We start from the raw sequence: 22,978 nt of genomic DNA, 5'->3' as shown, positions 1-22,978 counted from the left end.
CCCCCCCTCGAAGCCCCCCTTCCCCCTCCCCCTCTTCGGGTGTGGGTTCCGGGTGCTCCAGTGCTGTGGGTGTGAGTGCGGGATACCGTTCTTCCCCCCTGGTGTGCAGCCGGCCAGCGGGATCCAGCCAGACCGCAATGGGCTCGTCGACGTCGATTTCTTCTGCTTCCATCTCTCTGCTGTTGTGCTCGAATCCAGGATCCTCCCCCAACACGTCCATGTCCTTCCCTCCCCCTGGTACCTCGGGTGAGGCTGCGTGTAAGGGTCCCCGCAGCAGTTCCCTGCTCCACCCCACCTCCGGTTGATTGTCCCACCAATAGGAGCGGTCTGTGACAAACCCCGAGAGTGACCCCTCCGGGGAGCTTGTTTCCGGCGTCGTCTCTTCAGCTGATGAAAAACCCTGGAACGTACTGGCTGAAAATGTGGGTGTGAAAAGCCAGTCGTCGAAATACTCTGCCGGCATAGGTCTGTGTGGGAAGAGTGCATGGAACTCGTCTTTGAGGTAGTGCTCCTCCACGGCATAGCACGGTACCCATCTGTTGGCGCTGGCTGGGGTACCTTCCCTGGCGAGGAGATATTCCACCCCCTCTTCCCCCCACCTCGAGTCCAAAATCTCCGTGACCTCGTTGAGTGGCGTCGCCCTCCGTGACCCCTCCCTTTTTGGAGATTTGTTAAGTGGGTCTGGCGCGTTCCCTGGCGCCTGAAACCTGTGGGGTGCCCTGTAGGGTGTGAGCACTGACCTATGAAAGACTGGGTGCATTCTGGAGCCCTCCGGGAGTGTCAACCGGAAGGCCACTGGGTTGACTTGTGCCGCGACCTGGTAAGGCCCCAGCTGCTTGTGTTTGAGCTTCCTCTTAGCTAACGTCCTGGCCGGCACTGCATGGGCCGCTAACCAGACCCAGTCCCCCACCTGAATGTCTTCCCCAACTCTCCTGTGCTTGTCTGCCTGCATTTTGTAGGCGTGTTTCGCCAGTTCCAAGTGCCTGCGGAGTTGCTCGTGGACCTCCTGTAACTCTGCTGCTAAGTGCTCTGCTCCCCGTGGCTCCCCCACCCCCTCAGGCTCTAACCCCGGGAAGGTTCTGGGATGCCTCCCATTGTTGGCAAAGAACGGTGTTACCCCTGTAGACGCAGGGAGCTGCTGCGGGGACCTTTACACGCAGTCTCACCAGAGGTACCCGGGGGAGGGGAGGACATGGACGTGTTGGGGGAGGATCCTGGATTCGAGCACAACAGCAGAGAGATGGAAGCAGAAGAAATCAACGTCGACGAGCCCATTGCGGTCTGGCTCAGACAGCAAGCAGAGCCCAAACACCAGGAGCAGTCAAGGCGAAGACTCCTAGAGGGAGCAGGAAGTGTTACATCTGCGACAGTGCACAGCACATGGCCAAAGAGTGTCCCCAGAGGATCCGGAAGCACACTGCAGCCTCAGCAACAGTAAAGGGAGCATTTCAGCAGCAAGAACAACTGCAGGGGGAAGAAGAAGCCTGGTTGGAAACGGAAGCACTGGGGCCCAGCCAGGCGAGTCAGTGAAGCAGTCCCCAGAGGTTTTACAGCCCACAGATCCCCTCCCACCCAAACCAGTGGTGCAACTCACCGCATCGCTCCAGCTGCCCAATGGGCTCACCCTGGAAGTCCCAATCACCATCGACTCTGGGAGCAACGCAGACTTTGTAGGAGTGGACTTCATCAAGCAACATCGCATAGCACTCCTGCCAGCCACGATGCCCCTAAACGTAGTCACGGTCGACGGCAGGAAGATACTGGGAGGAGAGGTGATACAGCAAACACCGCCTATGGTAATGCAAATTGGAAACCACCGCGAAGTCATCAGCTTCAACGTCACCCACCTGTCGGACACGCCCATAGTGTTGGGCATGAGTTGGCTGGATAGGCACAGCCCGGCATTAGCATGGTACCAGCGGCAATTAACCTTCTGCTCTTCCTACTGCTGCAGAACACTGCATCCGGACTTGCCAGGAAGAGGAGGGGCAAGAGGATGAACCGCAGCTACACCTAGGCATGGTGCAAGCGGTACCCAACAAGTACAAGGAGTTTTTGGAGGTCTTCTGCGAGAGGGAAGCGGATAAGCTGCCGCCCCACAGGCCCTACGACTGCAAGATTGACCTCCTGCCGGGGGCAACGCTGCTGACTGGAAAACTGTATTCCATGTCTGAGGATGAACTGCAAGAACTCAGGGAGTTCATAGATCACAACTTGAAGCGGGGATTCATCCAAGAATCCAAAGCAGTGGGGGGGCAGTCCCGTGTTTTTCGTGAAGAAGAAAGACACGCCCCAACGCAGGCTTGTAGTGGATTATAGGACCATCAATTCCAGGACGAAGCCCACAGCATTCCCCATGCCCAAGATCGACGACCTGCTCGCGACGGTGAGGAAGGGACGACTCTTCACCAAGTTGGATCTACGAGGGGCGTACAACCTTATACGCATGCGGGAGGGCGATGAGTGGAAGACAGCCATGTTTACACCTTTAGGCACCTATGAATATCGCGTAACGCCGTTTGGTCTACAAAATGGCTCCCATACATTCCAAGCTTTCATGCATCACGTGTTAGCGGGACTCCTCTACAAGAAGTGCGTCTGCTTCCTGGACGACATCCTGATCTTTTCGGAATCGCAGGAGGCTCACGAGGGGGACGTCAAGGAGGTCCTGCAGAGGCTACGGGAGCACAGACTTTACGCCAAACTAGAGAAGTGCCAGTTCGACATAACGGAGGTGGATTTCCTGGGCTACAAGCTGTCCGACAAGGGACTCGCCATGGACAGCACCAAGGTCCGCGCGGTATTGGACTGGAAGAGCCCGCGCAATCGGAAGGAGGTCCAGAAGTTCGTCGGCTTCGCCAACTTTTATCGCAAGTTCATCAAGGGGTTCGCGAAGGAGACGGCGGCAATCACGGACACACTCAGCTCCAAGAAGAAGAAGTTCGCCTGGACGGGCCAGGCGGAGCAGTCCTTTCAGAGACTCAAGCGTCTCTTCGCGTCCGAAGAACAGCTGCTACACGTAAACCCCAGCAAGCCAATGAGGGTTGAGACGGACGCCTCAGACAGAGCGGTGGGGGCGGTCCTGTTGCAGCAAGATCCGCAAGGGAACTGGAGGCTGTGCGCGTTCTACTCCAGGAAACTCAGCAAGTCGGAACAGAACTACACCATCTGGGACAGGGAGTTGCTGGCCATTCATGCAGCCTTCAAGGCATGGCGGCACTTCCTAGTCGGAGCCAGACACACAGTGCAGGTCCACACGGACCATAAGAACCTGGAGTACTGGCGCACGGCGCGGTTCCTGAACCAGAGACACATCCGCTGGGCGGAGTTCTTTGCGGATTTCGATTTCCGGATAGAATACGTCTCGGATGACACCAACGTCATGGTGGATGCACTATCCAGGAAGCCGCAGTATCTCGAGGAAGCGGCACCGGTGGCGGCCAAACACATTTTCGCACCGAAAGCGTGGGCGTGCGCTTCAGCCGCCGTGGACCTGGACGCGGTGCGTCGAGCGCTGCAGACGGATTCGTTCGCACAATCCAAAATGGAGGAGGTGCGAAGAGGCACAGCGAAGGACGACGAGTTCCAGATACGAGACGGACTGCTCATATGCAAAGGGGCTCTCTACGTACCCGGAGACGACCTCCGCGCGAAAGTCCTGCAGCAGTTACACGACGCGCCCAGCGCTGGGCACTTCGGCAAGGACAAGACGGCGGAATTGGTAACCAGAGACTTTTGGTGGCCCAAGATGAGGGGTGAAGTCGCGGATTACGTCTCCAGGTGTGACACCTGCCAAAGGGCCAAGCCAGTACACAGGAAGCCGGCGGGTCTGCTGGAACCCCTACAGACGCCGTTCGAACCGTAGGAGAGAGTGGCCCTGGACTTCGTCACAGATCTGCCCAGTTAGCGAGGCAAAACAGCCGTACTCGTGGTCGTAGACATGTTCACCAAGATGGCGCACTTCATTCCTTGCGCGAAGGTGGCCACAGCGGAACAGACCGCCAAGCTGTTCATAGACCACGTGTTCAAGGCGCACGGCTTGCCGCGGTCCATCCTGTCCGACCGGGGTCGCCAATTCATCTCGAGCTTCTGGCAGAAGCTGCTGGGCATCCTGAACGTCAAGATCAACTTAGCGTCGGCACGACACCCGCAGACCAACGGACAGGCGGAGAGGGTCAACGCCATCATGCAGCAGTACCTGCGATGCTATGCGAATCAACAACCCTCGACCTGGGTGGACTACCTACCGCTGGCCGAGTTTGCCTACAACAACACGAAGCACGCGTCTACAGGGGTAACACCGTTCTTCGCCAACAATGGGAGGCATCCCAGAACCTTCCCGGGGTTAGAGCCTGAGGGGGTGGGGGAGCCACGGGGAGCAGAGCACTTAGCAGCAGAGTTACAGGAGGTCCACGAGCAACTCCGCAGGCACTTGGAACTGGCGAAACACGCCTACAAAATGCAGGCAGACAAGCACAGGAGAGTTGGGGATGACATTCAGGTGGGGGACTGGGTCTGGTTAGCGGCCCATGCAGTGCCGGCCAGGACGTTAGCTAAGAGGAAGCTCAAACACAAGCAGCTGGGGCCTTACCAGGTCGCGGCACAAGTCAACCCAGTGGCCTTCCGGGTGACACTCCCGGAGGGCTCCAGAATGCACCCAGTCTTTCATAGGTCAGTGCTCATATCCTACAGGGCACCCCACAGGTTTCAGGCGCCAGGGAACGCGCCAGACCCACTTAACGAATCTCCAAAAAGGGAGGGGTCACGGGGGCGACGCCACTCAACGAGGTCACAGAGATTTTGGACTCGAGGTGGGGGGAAGAGGGGGTGGAATATCCTGGATTCGAGCACAACAGCAGAGAGATGGAAGCAGAAGAAATCGACATCGACGAGCCCATTGTGGTCTGGCCGGATCCTGCGGACCGGCTGCACACCGGGGGGGAAGAATGGTATCCCGTACTCACACCCACAGCACTGGAGCACCCGGAACCCACACCCGAAGAGGGGGAGGGGGAAGGGGGGGCTTCGAGGGGGGATGGATGTCAGGGACTCAGGAGCAGGAGCACTGGGGAGAGAGGAAATGGAGAGCGAAGGGGAAGAATCCGAGGGCAGCGTAGGGGAGTATGACAGTGGCCGGAGAGATTCCATGAGCTTCTCCAGCGAATCAGAAGATTCCCAGAAGGGGGCGCCGATGGTCAGGGCAAGGGGGGTCCCAGGGGGGACGCACCAGAAACAAGGAGCCAGAGGGGAACCCCAAAGCAGCAGTGGGGGATCGGGACCAGTTTCCCCACCAGAGCATAGTGGGGGGGAAGAGTCACATGTGTCAGGGCCAGCGTCTCCTCCAGCGGGGAGAGAGAGTGAGTCAGGGCTGACCACGCCTCCAACGGAGGGGAGGTCAGTTGCAGCTAGCCCCCCCAGAGGGGGAAGCAGTGACAGCAGCAGCAGTGAAACGGTCAGGAGAAAAGTTACCGGCTGGGCGCGCGCGCCAAGTTCAAATGTACAGGCGCGGGGAACAGCAGGAGACCCGGATGGGGAACCAGCTCCTAAAGCCCGCCAGAGGGAGGGGGAAGGCTCAGGGGACTCAGCGTCAGAAGAGTCTAGAAAGGGCGAGACCCCAACGGCCAGGCGGAACCAGAGGCGGAAGGAACTGAGGAAGAGGTGGAGTAAGGCTAGAATCTTAAATTGGTGTCAGGGGGGAGGAGACTCAGACGGAGCATCAGCGGTCTGACAGTTGAGACATAGAGCTGCGTGCTGCGGCTCTGGAAGTGAAACTGAACTTCAATAAAGACTTTTGTACTTAACAACGAAGCAGCATTGGTCCTTTGTGAGCTGGGACCTTGGGCAGCTCTGACACATGGTCATCCCCTTTTCACTAAAATGCTTACCTGCTGGTACTTCTCCTAATGTTGATCTGAGAGGTTTATAACAATATGATCTCCACAATACATCACAGACCCAGAACACAAAGAAGTTGTAGCGGGAAAGTTGGTGTTAAGAGAGTGATGTTCGTTTTTAAGGTCAGTGAAATGAATTGAAATCTAGTTCACTTCCATGTAAACGGAAGAGTCCTGCTTAGTCATTGAGATAAAGAAGGTAAGTATTTTGCTCTCATTTTCTTTCCCTTTTTCGTAAGCTGCATTTGTATTATAGGTCCTTCTGGAGTAAGTAAGCCCAGAGGTGAATCCCACAAGTAATGGTATGTAATTGAACCCAGGGGGAACATACTTCACATTACCATTTTGGACTTTATTATTTCATAATCTAAATAAGACTATATTATGAACACTGTAGGAAGGAGGGAAATTATATTGTAAGCACCACCAACATATTAGCAACATAAATTTACTTTTCTTCTGCCTCACTATTCTTTCTTCCAATCTTTCATTTGATGGAATGTATTCCCCTCACAATGGGATGCGGGTGGCGCTGTGGTCTAAACTACAGAGCCTAGGGCTTGCCAATCAGAAGGTCAGCGGTTCAAATCCCTGCGACGGGATGAGCTCCCGTTGTTCGGTCCCAGCTCCTGCCCACCTAGCAGTTCGAAAGCATGTCCAAGTTCAAGTAGATAAATAGGTACCGCTCCGGTGGGAAGTTAAACGATGTTTCCGTGCACTGCTCTGGTTCACCAGAAGCGGCTTAGTCCTGCTGGCCACATGACCCGGAAGCTGTCTGAGGACAAACACTGGCTCCCTCGGCCTACAAAGCGAGATGAGCGTGCGACCCCAGAGTCGTCCGCGACTGGACCTAATGGTCAGGGGTACCTTTACCTTTACCTATGCCCCTCACAAGCATACAATTCCTTTAAGAATCATTGACAAAATACAGTTTTTTTATGTATTTATAGTTTTATTTTTATATTCTATCGTAAGGTAGATAATCATAAACAAAAGTAATTATGGCTTCATTATAAGGATTATACAACCAACAAAGGAAATAAGTAAAAGAGAGAAATATACATTATCACATAAGATCTAAGTCTGACCTCTAGGCCCTGTGTCTTTTCACTGGATTATTATGAAGCAGTAGATCGTTCTGAGATTATTACATTTTTAACAAAGTTTTGCAAAATAGCAGCGTTTGGGCTGAAAGAAAACTCCACGCAGTGAATGAAGAATAACGAAAGGTTTATTGCTTGGCTAGCCAGCAAGCTGACTCAGAGGAATCAGTTCTGAGCAAAGGGAGGGGCTTCTTCATATATACATTTCTGTTATCTCTTAAGGCACTACATATGTATAAAGGTAAAGGTAAAGGGGACCCCTGACCATTAGGTCCAGTCGTGACCGACTCTGGGGTTGCGCGCTCATCTCGCTTTATTGGCCAAGGGAGCCGGCGTACAGCTTCCGGGTCATGTGGCCAGCATGACTAAGCTACTTCTGGGGAACCAGAGCAGCGCACGGAAACGCCGTTTACCTTCCCGCCGGAGCAGTACCTATTTATCTACTTGCACTTTGATGTGCTTTCGAACTGCTAGGTTGGCAGGAGCAGGGACCGAGCAACGGGAGCTCACCCCGTCGCGGGGATTCGAACCGCCGACCTTCTGATCAGCAAGTCCTAGGCTGTGTGGTTTAACCCACAGCGGCAAAAACCCTCCTATCCTAGGCTACATCGCCCTATTAGCATACCATTTATGGTCTTTCCTTAATTGCATATACATTAAGCAAGCTCACAAAGAACTCTCTCTAAGCAGCACCTCGCTCCACGTGATCCCTTTGCATTCCTTTCCTTATATGGGTTTACTTTGGGGGAGTTTAGGACATGAAGCACGGCACATCTCCCTTTCTTATGCAGACACTCCAGAAAGTGTTTTTGCGAGACAAGGATAACAGCTCATGGTACAAAATTAGGATAGCCTGGCTTGAAGGTCTTTATATGTATCAAAAGTAGAGACATTTTAAAATTTCAGTTTTTCTTAAGCCTAATGAACTGATACTCCACACGCGCACGCACACACACACACACACACACACACACACACATGTGTGGTTCTGGGGGTTATCCAGTGGTTGCCTTCTGAAAGCAGGCACTGGGAAGGAAGGTTGGGGCAGCTATCTCTGGCCACCTCTGTGGGCTGAGTAAACATGTTCTGCTCCTAGACATGAAAATAGAGCTGTGGGAGGAGTAAAGATGCTGGGGAATTCCGATAAGAACAAAAATGAGACTGAAAACTGGTTTGCTTCCGTATATCAAAGCTAAGCATTCCTCAGGACAGACAACATTGGTCACATTGGAATATTTTGTTCAACAAAAGGACAACTTCACACTGTTCCTCCTCACCCGGCTTTCTCTTATACTGAATAAGCATATCTCTTTTTTCATGTGTTCCCAAGTTTTGAAGGCATAGTTAAGCTGGGATGCTTTCCATAGAGCAGCAAAGGTGTCTGCCTGGTTGTCAGACTTGGGAACCTTCACAATTTTTATCACAGAAATTAGTTAGGCTGAACAGTAAAGGTTAATTTGCTTCAACTCTACAGTGAGGGTGTAATTTGTCCCACTGAGAGAGCCAGTGTGGTGTAGTGGTTAAGAGCGATGGACTGGTAATCTGGTGAGCCGGGTTCGCTTCCCCGCTCCTCCACCTGCAGCTGCTGGGTGACCTTGGGCTAGTCACACTTCTCTGAAGTCTCTCAGCCTCACTCACCTCACAGAGGGTTTGTTGTGGGGGAGGAAGGCAAAGGAGAATGTTAGCCACTTTGAGACTCCTTAAAGGGAGTGAAAGGCAGGATATCAAGTCCAAACTCCCCCTCCTCCTCCTCCTCTTCTTCTTCTTTACCACAACTTCCTGTTGTTATCAGAAACTGCCCACTATCGAATGCAATCCATTTGATACTTATTCTGACATTTTCCTTCCAGCCAGTTTCCAAAAGGCGCCCTTCACATCCCTGTTTCTCAGGCTGTAGATCAAAGGGTTGAGCATAGGTGTCAAAGCTCCATATGCTACAGATATGAGCTTGTCCTTTTCAGAAACCGATTTCCCTTGTGGCCTCAAGTACATGATCATGATTGTGCCATAGAAGACACTGACGACAGCAAGGTGAGAGCTGCAGGTGGAAAAGGCTTTCTTGCGACCCTGTGCTGAACGGATGCGCAGTACAGCCAGGCCTATGCGCCCATATGTCACAACTATGAAACCAAAGGGAGGTATTAAAATAGAGATGCTGGCAGCTTGCATAAAGAGCTCACTAGCATGAATGTCAGAGCAAGCCAGTTTGAGGAACGACTCCAGCTCACATGCAAAATGATTGATGACATTTTGTCCACAGAAGTCAGTAGGCCGCAACAGTGCATTGATCAGAGTTATCAGGAAAGGAAAGCCCACAGATGCAGCCACGAGGCAAAGGCAAAATTTCCAGCTCATGATCTTCATGTAGTGCAAGGGCTGGCATATAGCCACAAAGCGGTCATATGCCATGAGCGCAAGCAGGACACACTCAGTGGAGACAAGTAATAGACCAATGTACATCTGGGACAGGCATCTGTAGAAGGAAATTGTAGGCCTGTAAATGAAGCAGTTGACCAAGACCTCTGGAACTGTATTGCTGATGAGGGCGATGTCTATAGAAGATAGAGCACACAGAAAGAAATACATGGGAGTATGAAGCCTGGGGTCCACAATGATTAGCATGATAATGAGGCCATTACCAAGAAAGCTAGTGAGGTAGACTACCAAGAGGAAGAAGAAGAAGATGGTTTGAGCTCTGGGGTATTCGGATAATCCAATCAAGATGAACTCTGTCACCATAGTCTCATTTGCAAGTCCCATGGCAATCTCCTGCAGGGAAGAAAGGTCAATGTGTTTAGAAGCACAGACAGAGGTTTCTCTAAGAAGCATCCACCCCCTTGTAATCTAGCATAGAGCCAGGCATGTCCAAGCTCACGGGCTGCTTTCCAACTCATTTATGCACAATTAGATCCCACTGAAATCAGTCAGTGCTGCTGTTGGTTTGATAACTTATTATACTAGGGTTGTCATATTTCAAGAAAGATGGGCACAAAAAGTTCTTGAGATTTTTTAGGGCCATCACCCGATAGCCCCACCACCACCGCCAAGCCAGAGCCAGAGCCTGGGTCACCTGTGCCCGCACCAAAGCCTGAATCAGAGCACACACACACCCCCACACCTTTTTTTTAACCCCAAATCCAGGACATTTACTGTAAAATGTGAAATTTCCCCTTGGATGGGCATGTAGGACCCCGAAAAGAGGACATGTCCAGGAATTCCTAGACAGATGGCAACCCTATATTATAACTACCTGACTTCCCAGCAGCACAGTTCCCATTTCTGGGAGGGGCAAAGCAGTGGGGAGGTCTGCAAACACTAGGGTTGCCATATTTCAAAAAGTTCTGAAATGGGATGCCCTATGTCTGGATTTCCCTGGCCATTGCAGATTTCCGCCCGGATGCTGTTTATGAGGGCCGAATGCCAGTTATGTCCAGGAAATTCCAGTCGTATGGCAACTCTAGCAAACACAATGAGTGAGCCAATCCTGCACTCCCAGTGCTGCGTTTGCACTGCACTGACTGCCCTTGCCACCTCTCCCTCTCGCTCCTGGTAAGCACCAGTAACTCCACTGCCAGGAGGTCAGCCAAGATCCCCTTGAACAGCCCTGCCATCTGCTATGGAGAATGAAGTTGCAGAACTTGTCTGAAACCCTGGAAAGCCATCTTACTGCGGCAGATTGGTCAATGGTCTTACTCAGTACAGTAAAGCAGCTTTCTATGTACCTTTCTGCAATCTGCGCCTCCATGGAGAGGGAGGTATCAAAGATTACACCCAAACTCTTAACGGACGGTGCTGGCACTAATTGCACCCTCGCAAGAGATGGGAGTTGCCCCCTCAATCCCATATCGTCCCGTCCCAGCCAGAGGACCTCTGTCTTCGAAGGATTTAACTTCAACCGGCTCCCACATAACCATCCAGCCACAGCTTCCAAGCATCTGATCAGTGTGTCTGGGGCCAAGTCAGGATGGCCATCCATCAACAGATAGAGTTGGGTGTCATCAGCATACTGATGGCAGCCCAGCCCAAAACTCCGGACAAGCTGGGTGAGGGGGCCCATAAAGATGTTAAAAAGCATCGGGGAGAATATCGCACCCTGGGGCACTCCACACACCAAGGAGTGGCGGGATGACAATTCCCCCCCAAGCGCCACCCTCTGTCCCCGACCAGAGAGAAACGAGCGCAGCCATTGAAGGACTGTGCCCTGGATCCCCACGTCGGCAAGGCGGTGGTCCAGGAGTTTGTGATCGACCATGTCGAAGGCTGCTGACAGCTGTTCAGCAACCGCTCTCTCAATCACCTTACCCAGGAATGGAAGATTCGAAACCGGGCGGTAATTGGATAGATCTAAGGGATCTAATGATGTTTTATTTAAAAGTGGGCGCACCACTGCCTCCTTCAGTTCCCCAGGGAATGTCCCCGTGCCAAGGGACAAATTGATGATATCCCCCAGGGGGGCCCGCACCTTGTCTGGACACACTCTAATCAGCCAGGACGGGCACAGGTCGAGAGGACAAGTGGTGGGCTTTCCAGCTCGGAGGAGTCTGTCCACATCGGCTGGGAATATGCGGTCAAAGTGGTCCAATACTGGACCCGAGGACAGTCGAGGGGCCTCCAGTTCCTTTATTGTATCCAAATTGGCAGGGAGGTCATGGCGGAGCAACAGGACCTTCTCCGCAAAAAAGCTCGCAAATGCCTCACAGCTGTGTGTCAAATTGTTATTTAAATTTGGCTGTCCTTCGAGGGACGTTAAAGACTGAATTATACTAAATAATTGCGCCGGGTGAGAGCTAGCGGATGCAATGGAGGCCGAGAAGTAGGACTTCTTAGCGGCCTTCACTGCCATCTCATAGGTTTTCATAAAAGCCCTATAAGATGTTCTTGAAGCTCCGTCACGGGCACCCTGCCATACTCGCTCTAGCCGTCTGAGGTCCCGCTTCATTTTCCGGAGCTCCTCGGTAAACCAGGGAGCCCGGTTTCTGCGGGGTCGCAGAGGGCGCTTAGGTGCGATCTCATTGATGGCTGCCAGGAGCTGGGTATTCCAGCCCTCAACAAGCTCAGTCAATGAGTCGCCAGGGGGAGAAAGGTCCCGCAAGGCTTGATGGAATCTATCAGGGCCCATCAGCCTCTGCGGGCGAGCCCAAATCGGCTCGCCACCTAAGCAGGGTGGGGGTGGAACGTCAATCCTGGCTTTCAGAGCGTAGTGATCAGACCATGACACCTTCATCGAAGGAAACATGATCACATCTATACCGACGCCAAAGATCAAATCCAGCGTGTGGCCTGCTTGATGTGTGGGGCCCAAAACAAATGGGAGAGCCCTAGTGTCACCATGGAAGACACCAGGTCCAGAGCCTGTGAGGAGGGAGTGGCATCAGCATGAATGTTGAAGTCCCCCAATACCAATAGGCTAGGGAACTCCAAGGCCCAGCCGGCCACCGCCTCCAGCAGGCCTGACAGGGTGGCTGCTGGTGCGCTAGGTGGCCGGTACACCAGACAGACAGCCAAGCTCACCTCAGAGCCCCACACTAGGCCAACACATTCAATGCCGGGGATCGATGGCGATGGTAGAGCCCTGAAAGAACAATCTTCCCGGATTAATAATGCCACCCCTCCCCCCCCGGCCCACAGTCCGCGACTGGTGGAGGATGGAGAAACCCGGGGGCACCATCTCTCGTAAGGTAACAGTATCCCCTTCGCGCACCCAGGTCTCCGTCACACAAGCCAGGTCGACCCCCTGTGAGATGAAGAAATCTCGCAGGGTGGCGGTTTTGTTGCCTATAGACCTGGCATTGCACAACACCAGTGACGGAGGTGAGTAATCCTTGCTCACCCTACCCTCGTCTCTCGGGATGGGGCGCAGATTGGAAGGGGTACGAGCATATCCGTATCTCGATCCCCTTCGCCTATGACATCTGCCCCCACCGCCATACCTCCCTCGCCCCTCCACAGTAGGAATCCCAAGCCTCATACTCGCCTCCATTTACAAAATATAAAAGCAAACAAACAAACAAAAAACAATTACACCAAAACAAAACCAATCCCCACCCCACTCAACAACCATCCCACCCCAACCCAAAATAAAACAAAACAAAATAAAAATACATGGATAAAAACCACCATTTATGGTGGTACAACAAAGTAAAAAGTAAAAACAGGTTCTTTAATTCCTCCTCACTTTCTGCCATCAAGGTTGTGTCATCTGCATATCTGAGGTTGTTGATATTTCTTCCGGCAATCTTAATTCCAGCTAGGGATTCATCCAGCCCAGCCCTTTTGCATGATTTGTTGCTATCTGTCTTCTTTTTTATAGTATGCTGTTTTATGGTTTACTGATTATTATTTTGTCACTGTATTTATTTTTTTGTCTATGCAATCCTCAGGGTACAGTGCTAGCAAGAAATTCCATAGAAAAGCAATTAAACGTTTGGATTGTTAACTCAGGTCATGACTCAGTGGCAGAGTATCTGCTGGGAGAGACCCCTGTCTGCAGTCCTGGAGAGCCACTGTCAATTACTGTAGACAACACTGAGCTACATGGACCAACTTAATATAAAGCAACCTCCTGCGCTCATTAGTATTTGAAAATGGAATTCCCAGTTTTATGCTGTTGCAGCCTAGTTCAACCATGGTGTCCACACATGCGGATTTATGTGCCAAAGGTAGAAAAATAGGGGCATTTAGTAAGAAAAAACAGCTTAGAATTAACTGGTTAGATCAGAAGAAAGACAGCAATGCAACCCTAAAAGTACATTAAGACTGCAATCATAACCACTTACTTGGGACAGATAGGTAGCTGTGTTAGTCTGCCATAGTCAAAACAAAAAAATTTTTTCCCTTCCAGTAGCACCTTGAAGACCAACTAAGTTAGTTCTTGGTATGAGCTTTCGTGTGCATGCACACTTCTTCAGAAGCCCAATAGCTTTGTGGAGAATGCTTATGTGGGTCATGCAGGAAGATCCATTCTTCATTCCTGCAGCTCTGCTCATTAGACCAAAGGTAATTATTTTGCTCACACCTGTTTCCTAGTGATTAATGAGCCACATTGGGGTGGTGCGGGTGATGCTGTGGAGCCTCTTGGGCTCTCTGATCAGAAGGGTGGCATAGCCAGTTGGTCACAGTGGATCTTTGAGAGCTCCAGAGTCAGTAACCTCTGGACTGTCTGAGATAACTGCTGGCCTCATCTAGAGGAAGCAATGTGAGTTGCAAAATGAGCCTTTCTTCATAGCCCCGACTGCCATATGGTAGACGCATATTTATATGTTCTTACTGAATAAAGTAGGAAAAACCACTGGGCCGGTAAGATACAATCTAAATCAAATCCCTTATGAATACATAGTGGAGGTGAGGAACAGGTTTAAGGACAAAGTGCCTGAAGAACTATGGATGGAGGCTCGTAACATTATACAGGAGGCAGCAACAAAAACCATCCCAATGAAAAGGAAATGCAAGAAAGCAAAGTGGCTGTCCAACGAGGCCTTACAAATAGCGGGGGAGAGAAGGCAAGCAAAATGTGAGGGAGATAGTGAAAGATACAGGAAATTGAATGCAGATTTCCAAAAAATAGCAAAGAGAGACAAGAAGGCCTTCTTAAATGAGTAATGCAAAGAAATAGAGGAAAACAATAGAATGGGAAGAACCAGAGATCTCTTCAAGAAAATTGGAGATATGAAAGGAACATTTCGTACAAAGATTACCATAATAAAGGACAAACGTGGTAAGGACCTAACAGAAGCAGAAGACATCAAGAAGGGGTGGCAAGAATACACAGAGGAATTATACCAGAAAGATATGGATGTCTCGTACACCCCACGTAGTGTTGTTGCTGACCTTGAGCCAGACATCCTGGTGAATGAAGTCAAAAGGGCCTTAGAAAGCACTGCTAATAACAAGGCCAGTGGAAGTGATGATATTCCAGCTGAACTATTTAAAATTTTAAAAGATGATGCTGTTAAGGTGCTACACTCAATATGCCAGCAAATTTGGAAAACTCAGCAGTAGCCAGAGGATTGGAGAAGATCAGTCTACATCCCAATCCCAAAGAAGGGCAGTGCCAAAGAATGCTCCAACTACCGCACAATTGCACTTATTTCACACGCTAGCAAGGTTATGCTTAAAATTCTACAAGGCAGGCTTAAGTAGTATGTGGACCGAGAACTCCCAGAAGTGCAAGCTGGATTTAGAAGAGGCAGAGGAACCAGAGACTAAATTGCAAACGTGCACTGGATTATGGAGAAAGCTAGAGAGTTCCAGAAAGACATCTACTTCTGCATCATTGACTACGCCAAAGCCTTTGACTGTGTCGACCACAGCAAACTATGGCAAGTTCTTAAAGAAATGGGAGTGCCTGATCACCTCATCTGTCTCCTGAGAAATCTCTATGTGGGACAAGAAGCTACAGTTAGAACTGGATATGGAACAACTGATTAGTTCAAAATTGGGAAAGGAGTACAAGGCTGTATATTGTCTCCCTGCTTATTTAACTTATATGCAGTCCTTTCCCAATTTTGAGAAATGGTATCCCCTATCAAATTTTAAGAAATGGTATCCCCTATCAAATCCACTTGTGCATTCTGACTCTACAACTGTCCCACTTTGACAGCCCTGGATAAGTGGGTGACACTGTGGTCTAAACCACTGAGCCTCTTGGGCTTGCTGATTGGAAGATTGGCAGTTCAAATCCATGCAACGGGGTGAACGCCTGTTGCTCTGTCCCAGCTTCTGCCAAAGTAGCAGTTCAAAAGCACACCAGTGCAAATAGATTAATAGGTACTGCTGTGATGATAAACAGCATTTCAGTGAGCTCTGGTTTCCGTCATGGTGTCCCATTGCACCAGAAGTGGTTTAGTCCTGCTGGGCATATGACTTGGAAAGCTGTCTGTGGACAAACACCGGCTCCCTTGGCCTGAAGCGACACGAGCGCCCCATAGTTGCCTTTGACTGGACTTAACCTTTACCTACCTATTGAGATTATTAATATGGCACATGTAGAAGGCACTGGGTGAGCAAAAACTGACTCTTGTATTGAAATAAAAATTTCCAGTCCAAAAATATGGTTCAAAAGCTTTACTCATAGAACTTAACCTCAAAACAATTTAGAGCAATAAAAATTACCTTGAGTTAGATGCATAATTTCTTATCCAAGCATAATCATAGAATCATAGAATCATAGAGTTGGAAGAGACCACAAGGGCCATCGAGTCCAACCCCCTGCCAAGCAGGAAACACCATCAGAGCACTCCTGACATATGGTTGTCAAGCCTCTGCTTCAAGACCTCCAAAGAAGGAGACTCCACCACACTCCTTGGCAGCAAATTCCACTGTCGAACAGCTCTTACTGTCAGGAAGTTCTTCCTAATGTTTAGGTGGAATCTTCTTTCTTGTAGTTTGGATCCATTGCTCCGTGTCCGCTTCTCTGGAGCAGCAGAAAACAACCTTTCTCCCTCCTCTATGTGACATCCTTTTATATATTTGAACATGGCTATCATATCACCCCTTAACCTCCTCTTCTCCAGGCTAAACATGCCCAGCTCCCCTAGCCGTTCCTCATAAGGCATCGTTTCCAGGCCTTTGACCATTTTGGTTGCCCTCCTCTGGACACGTTCCAGTTTGTCAGTGTCCTTCTTGAACTGTGGTGCCCAGAACTGGACACAGTACTCCAGGTGAGGTCTGACCAGAGCAGAATACAGTGGCACTATTACTTCCCTTGATCTAGATGCTATACTCCTAAGAAAGAGAGAAGTTCCAGAGTGAAACTGGTTTAATGGTAGCAAAGAAGGTGAAATACCTGGGGATTAATTTGACATCTAAGAATGTGAACCTATTTAAAGATAATTATGAAAAATGTTGGACAGAAGTGAAGAAAGATCTAGAAATATGGTCAAATTTGAGACTTTCCTTGTTAGGCCGAATTGCTGTTATTAAGATGAATGTTTTGCTGAGAATGTTACAGATAGGTAGCCGTGTTGGTCTGCCATAGTCAAAACAAAAAAAATTTTTTTCTTTCCAGTAGCACCTTAAAGACCAACTAAGTTAGTTCTTGGTATGAGCTTTCGTGTGCATGCACACTTCGTCAGATACACGTGTATCTGACGAAGTGTGCATGCACACGAAAGCTCATACCAAGAACTAACTTAGTTGGTCTTTAAGGTGCTACTGGAAAGAAAAAAAAATTTTTTGTTTTGCTGAGAATGTTATTTTTGTTTCAAACATTGCAGATTGTGGATAAAATGGATTGTTTCAAGAGGTGGCAAAAAGATATATCTAGATTTGTCTGGCAGGGCAAAAAGCCCAGAATAAAATTTAAGATACTAACTGATGCAAAGGAAAGAGGGGGGTTTGCCCTGCCGGACTTAAAATTGTACTATGAATCAGCGGCTTTTTGCTGGCTGAAAAATTGGCTGCTTCTTGAAAACACAGACATCTTGGACTTGGAAGGGTTCAATAACAGATTTGGCTGGCATGCATATATATGGTATGACAAGGTTAAAATCCACCAAGGTTTCAAAAACCATATTGTCAGGAAAGCTTTATACAATGTTTGGATTCGGTATAAAGATTTGTTGGAAAATAAAACTCCCAGGTGGTTGTCACCAATGGAAGCTAAGGAAGTGAAAAAATTAAATATGGAATCTAAATGGCCAAAATATTGGGAAATTACAGAGTATGAGGAGGGAAAATTGAAATTGCAGAGTTATGAGAAATTGAAGTTTAAAGTAAGAGACTGGCTTCATTACTACCAGATAAATGAAGTTTTTAAACAGGACAGGAAAATTGGCTTTCAGGTGGAGAGGTCGAAATTAGAAACAGAGCTTTTGGAACCCAGTACTAAGAATTTGTCAAGAATGTATAACTTGCTGTTGAAATGGAATACACAGGATGAGACGGTTAAATCAGCTATGATTAAATGGGCACAAGACATTGGACATGATATTATGTTTGCTGACTGGGAACAGTTATGGACTACCGGTATAAAGTTCACGGCATGTAATGCCTTAAGAGAGAACATTATGAAAATGATATATAGGTGGTACATGACCCCAGTCAAGCTGGCAAAAATTTATTATACGCCCAATAACAAATGTTGGAAATGTAAGGAAACTGAACGTACCTTTTACCACCTTTGGTGGACGTGCCCTAGGATTAAGGTCTTCTGGGAAATGATTTATAATGAAATGAAAAAGGTGCTTAAATGCATATTTGTGAAGAAACCAGAGGCCTTTCTCCTGGGCATGGTGGGCCAATTGGTGTCAAAGAAAGATAGGACGTTCTTTATGTATGCTACAACAGCAGCAAGAGTTCTTTTAGCAAAGCACTGGAAGACACAAGAACTACCCACGCTGGAAGAATGGCAGACAAAGGTGATAGACTATATGGGACTGGCTGAGATGACGGGCAGAATCCATGACCAAGGGAAAGAAACGGTGGAAGAAGATTGGAAGAAATTTAAAGTTTATCTTAAGAACTGTTGCAAAATTAACGAGTGTTAAAATGTCATGGGTAAGGCAAAATAGAATTGCAGGGACAAACAATTGGATATGAGAAAAAGGATATAAAGAAAGTGCTATAAGAAATTGAAATTAGGGGTTGCTGGAAAGATTTAAAACAGGGATGCAGAAAAGGGAGGTATGGGGAAGTCGCTGAAAGAAGGTTCAAAGAAAAAAAGGTTAAGAAATTATACGTGTTTATATGTTTGTTTGTTCATGTATTGTTTTGTATTGTCCTTTAATATGTGTTGAAAAACCAATAAAAATCTATATATATATAAAAAATAGATGCTATACTCCTATTGATGCAGCCCAGAATTGCATTGGCTTTTTTAGCTGCCGCGTCACACTGTTGGCTCATGTCAAGTTTGTGGTCAACCAAGACTCCTAGATCCTTTTCACATGTAGTGCTCTCAAGCCAGGTGTCACCCATCTTGTATTTGTGCCTCTCATTTTTTTTGCCCAAGTGCAATACTTTACATTTCTCCCTGTTAAAATTCATCTTGTTTGTTTTGGCCCAGTTCTCTAATCTGTCAAGGTCGTTTTGAAGTGTGATCCTGTCCTCTGGAGTGTTAGCCACCCCTCCCAGTTTGGTGTCATCTGCAAATTTGATCAGGATGCCCTTGAGTCCATCATCCAAGTCGTTGATAAAGATGTTGAATAAGACCGGGCCCAAGACAGAACCCTGTGGCACCCCACTAGTCACTCTTCTCCAGGATGAAGAGGAACCATTGATGAGCACCCTTTGGGTTCGGTCAGTCAGCCAGTTACAAATCCACTGAGTGGTAGCATAGTCAAGACCACATTTTACCAGCTTCTTTACAAGAATATCATGGGGCACCTTGTCAGATGCCTTGCTGAAATCAAGGTAGGCTACATCCACTGCGTTCCCTTCATCTACCAGGCTTGTAATTCTGTCAAAAAACGAGATCAGATTAGTCTGACATGACTTATTTTTCAGAAATCCATGCTGACTATTGGTGATCACAGCATTCCTTTCTAGGTGCTCACAGACTGTTTGCTTTATGATCTGCTCCAGAATCTTCCCTGGTATTGATGTCATACTGACTGGGCGGTAATTATTTGGGTCCTCTCTTTTCCCCTTTTTGAAAATAGGGTCAACATTTGCCCTCCTCCAGTCTGCCGGGACTTCGCCTGTTCTCCAGGAATTCTCAAAGATGACTGCCAGTGGTTCTGAAATAACATCTGCCAGTTCTTTTAATACTCTTGGATGCAGTTCATCTGGCCCTGGAGACTTGAATACATCTAGACTAGCCAAGTATTCTTGTACCATCTCCTTAGTTATTCTGGGCTGTGTTTCCTCTGCTGAATCATTTGCTCCAAATTCTTCAGGTCGGGCATTGTTTTCTTTATCGGAGAAGACTGAGGCAAAGAAGGCATTGAGGAGTTCAGCCCTTTCTGTGTCCCCTGTTTGCATTTCACCATCTTCTCCTCTGAGTGACCCCACTGTTTCTTTGTTCTTCCTTTTGCTACGAACATACCCATAAAAGCCTTTTTTGTTGCTTTTAACCTCTCTAGCAAGCCTGAGTTCATTCTGTGCTTTAGCTTTTCTGACTTTGTGTCTACACGTGCTGGCTATTTGTTTGAATTCCTCTTTGGTGGTTTCCCCCCTTTTCCATTTTTTGTACACATCCTTTTTTAATCTTAACTCAGTTAAAAGTTCTTTAGATAGCCACCCTGGCTTCTTTAGGCACCTTCCATGTTTCCGTCTCATTGGTATTGCCTGAAGTTGTGCTTTTACTATCTCCCTCTTAACAAACTCCCAGCCATCATGAACTCCCTTGATTACAAATAACTTGTATAGTGGTACCTTGGTTTAAGAACAGTCCAGTTTAAGAACGATTTGGTTTACAAACTCCACAAAAGCGGAAATAGTGTCTTGGTTTGAGAACTTTACCTTGGAATCTGAACAGTGGAAGGGCACTGGCGGCGGGAGGCCTCATTAGGGAAAGCACACCTCGGTTTAAGAATGGTTTCAGTTTAAGAACGGACTTCAGGAATGGATTAAGTTCATAAACCGAGGTATCACTGTATTCTTGTATCAAAGCTCTGTCTCTTTGCCCCTTTTAAAATGTAAATATACTTTTCAGATTTATACATTTCATTAATTTTACAATCCTTTCAAGAATTCCCCATTTGACTTCCTCCCCTCTCTTTCTGCAGTTCCATAAATTTGTTTTTAATGTCTTTCTTCTTCATATTCCAAATTCATTCATTTTACTCATTTTTAAAATCTACTTAAAATATATACTCTTATAAAACTGTAGGTAATAGCAATAATTCTGCCAATGTTCTTATCTGTTTACAGTTCATTTGTAAATATTCCACAAACCATTTCCATTCTTTTATAAAAAGTTTTTTGTCTTGATTTCTTATTTTCCCTGTTTTGTCATTTCTGCATATTCCATAAGTTTTTGTATCCATTCCTCTTTAGCTGGGACTTCTTTCCATTTTGGGGCGAGTAACATTCTTGCCACTGTCATAGTATACATAAAAAAGTTCTATACATTTTAGGTAGTTCTGCCCTATAATTCCCAAAAGAAAAGCTTCTGTTTTTGGTTTTTTAAACAAAAGTTATTCTAGACATCTTTTTCAATTCATTATATATCATTTCCCAATAAGATTTAACTTTACTACAAGACTACCACATATGATAAAAAGTACCTTCTTTCTCTATACATTTCCAACACTTATTTGATTTAGATTTATACATTTTGCCAATTTATTTGGTGTTAAATACCATTGATATATCGTTTTCATATAATTTTCATTTAGACCACAGCATGCTGTAAGTTTTATATCCGTATTCCACAGTTGTTTCCAGGCTTCCATATCTATATTATGACCAATATCTATTGCCCAGTGTATCATTGAGAATTTTACTTGCTCATCCTTTGTCTCTCAATCCAATAATAATTTGTACATTTTAGACAACGCTTTTACATTACACTCCAACAGGTCTCTCTCCAGTTGTGATATTTTCCCCCAAACCCTCATACCCTATCCTTCTTACATATTTCATACAAATGATGATATTGCATCCAAGTTGTTAGTTTCCCTGATAATTCCTTAAATTCTTTTAATTTATACTCACCTCCTTCTTGTTTTAATAAGTTTCTATACGTTGTCCATCCTTCTAAGATATTTTCTTTCTTTACCACTATTGCTTCCAATGGTGAGAGCCATAGAGGTGTTTTTACCTCTAATAGATTATTATATTTATCCCATACTCTATACATTTCCCCCCTAATTATATGATTTGTAAATCCTTTATGAACATTTTCATACCATAAATAAGCATGCCAATCAAAAATATTATCATGACCTTCTAAGTCTAGAATATGTGAATTCTCTAGTCTAGTCTGTCAGGGAATCAGGAGCAGGAGCACTGGGGAGAGAGGATTGGGAGAGCGAAGGGGAAGAATCCGAGGGCAGCGTAGGGGAGTATGACAGTGGCCCGAGAGATTCCATGAGCTTCTCCAGCGAATCAGAAGATTCCCAGAAGGGGGCGCCGATGGTCAGGGCAAGGGGGGTCCCAGGGGGGACGCACCAGAAACAAGGAGCCAGAGGGGAACCCCAAAGCAGCAGTGGAGGATCGGGACCAGTTTCCCCACCAGAGCGTAGTGGGGGGGAAGAGTCACATGTGTCAGGGGCAGTGTCTCCTCCAGAGAGGGAGTCAGGGATGACCACGCCTCCAACGGAGGGGAGGTCAGTTGCAGCTAGCCCCCCCGAAGGGGGAAGCAGTGACAGCAGCAGTGGAACGGTCAGGAGGAAAGCTGTTGGCTGGGCGCGCGCGCGCCAAGTTCAAATGTGCAGGCGCGCGGAACAGCAGGAGACCCGGATGGGGAACCAGCTCCTAAAGCCCGTCGGAGGGAGGGAGAAGGCTCAGGGGAATCAGCGGGAGAAGAGGCTAGAAAGGGCGGAACCCCGGCGGGCAGGCGGACCCAGAGGAGGAAGGAGCAGCGGAGAAGGTGGAGCAAGGCTAGAATCTTAAATTGGTGTCAAGGGGGAGGAGACTCAGACGGAGCATCAGTGGTCTGACACTTGAGACGTGGGGCTGCGCGCTGCGGCTCTGGAAGTGAAACTGAACTTCAATAAAGACTTTTATACTTAACAACGAAGCAGCGTTGGTCCTTTGTGAGCTGGGACCTAGGGTAGCTCCGACCGTCGTCCATTCCTTCAACCAGCAAAGACAAGGTGCCTCACAATATAATCCCATATCTGGCAGGGAAAAACCTCCTCTTTCTTTTGCATCTATCAATATTTTATATTTTATTCTCTGGTTTTTCCCCTTGCCAAATATATTTAGAAATAGCCCAAACCCTCCTTTCATCTCTTTCCCTTCCGTTGCTCTCAGAGTCTCTCTAAACGCTTCGTTTTAGGACTGAAGGGCTGAGCTACCGCTTCCTCAGAATACTCAGCCTCTGAGAGTGTCTTATCTGATGGCTGCCTGACAACGCCTTGGCCAGAGTCCAAC

The 22,978-nt window shown here is 48.0% G+C and overlaps 2 protein-coding genes and 1 long non-coding RNA gene across 3 annotated transcripts in view; 1 reads left to right on the top strand and 2 right to left on the bottom strand.

Annotated features, from left to right (window-relative positions):
* Positions 1-22,978, top strand: part of PPP6R2 (protein phosphatase 6 regulatory subunit 2) — a 1,004,265-nt gene that overhangs the window by 260,066 nt on the left and 721,221 nt on the right. The gene's annotated exons all lie outside the window — the stretch shown is intronic.
* Positions 1-22,978, bottom strand: part of LOC310743153 — a 187,193-nt gene that overhangs the window by 75,550 nt on the left and 88,665 nt on the right. The gene's annotated exons all lie outside the window — the stretch shown is intronic.
* LOC310743361 (olfactory receptor 13H1-like) lies at positions 8,825-9,757 on the bottom strand (the record flags this gene model as incomplete). The annotated part of the gene is made up of 1 exon (XM_083573534.1): positions 8,825-9,757. The coding sequence occupies one exon, from the start codon at positions 9,755-9,757 to the stop codon at positions 8,825-8,827; it is 933 nt and encodes a 310-aa protein (XP_083429660.1).

The sequence above is a fragment of the Podarcis filfolensis genome, assembly GCF_964270895.1.
Source record: "Podarcis filfolensis genome assembly, chromosome: 10".
NCBI classification, from domain to species: Eukaryota; Metazoa; Chordata; class Lepidosauria; order Squamata; family Lacertidae; genus Podarcis; species Podarcis filfolensis.
The sequence above is the reverse complement of the archived record's forward strand: the minus strand, read 5'-3'. Positions and strand labels throughout refer to the sequence as shown.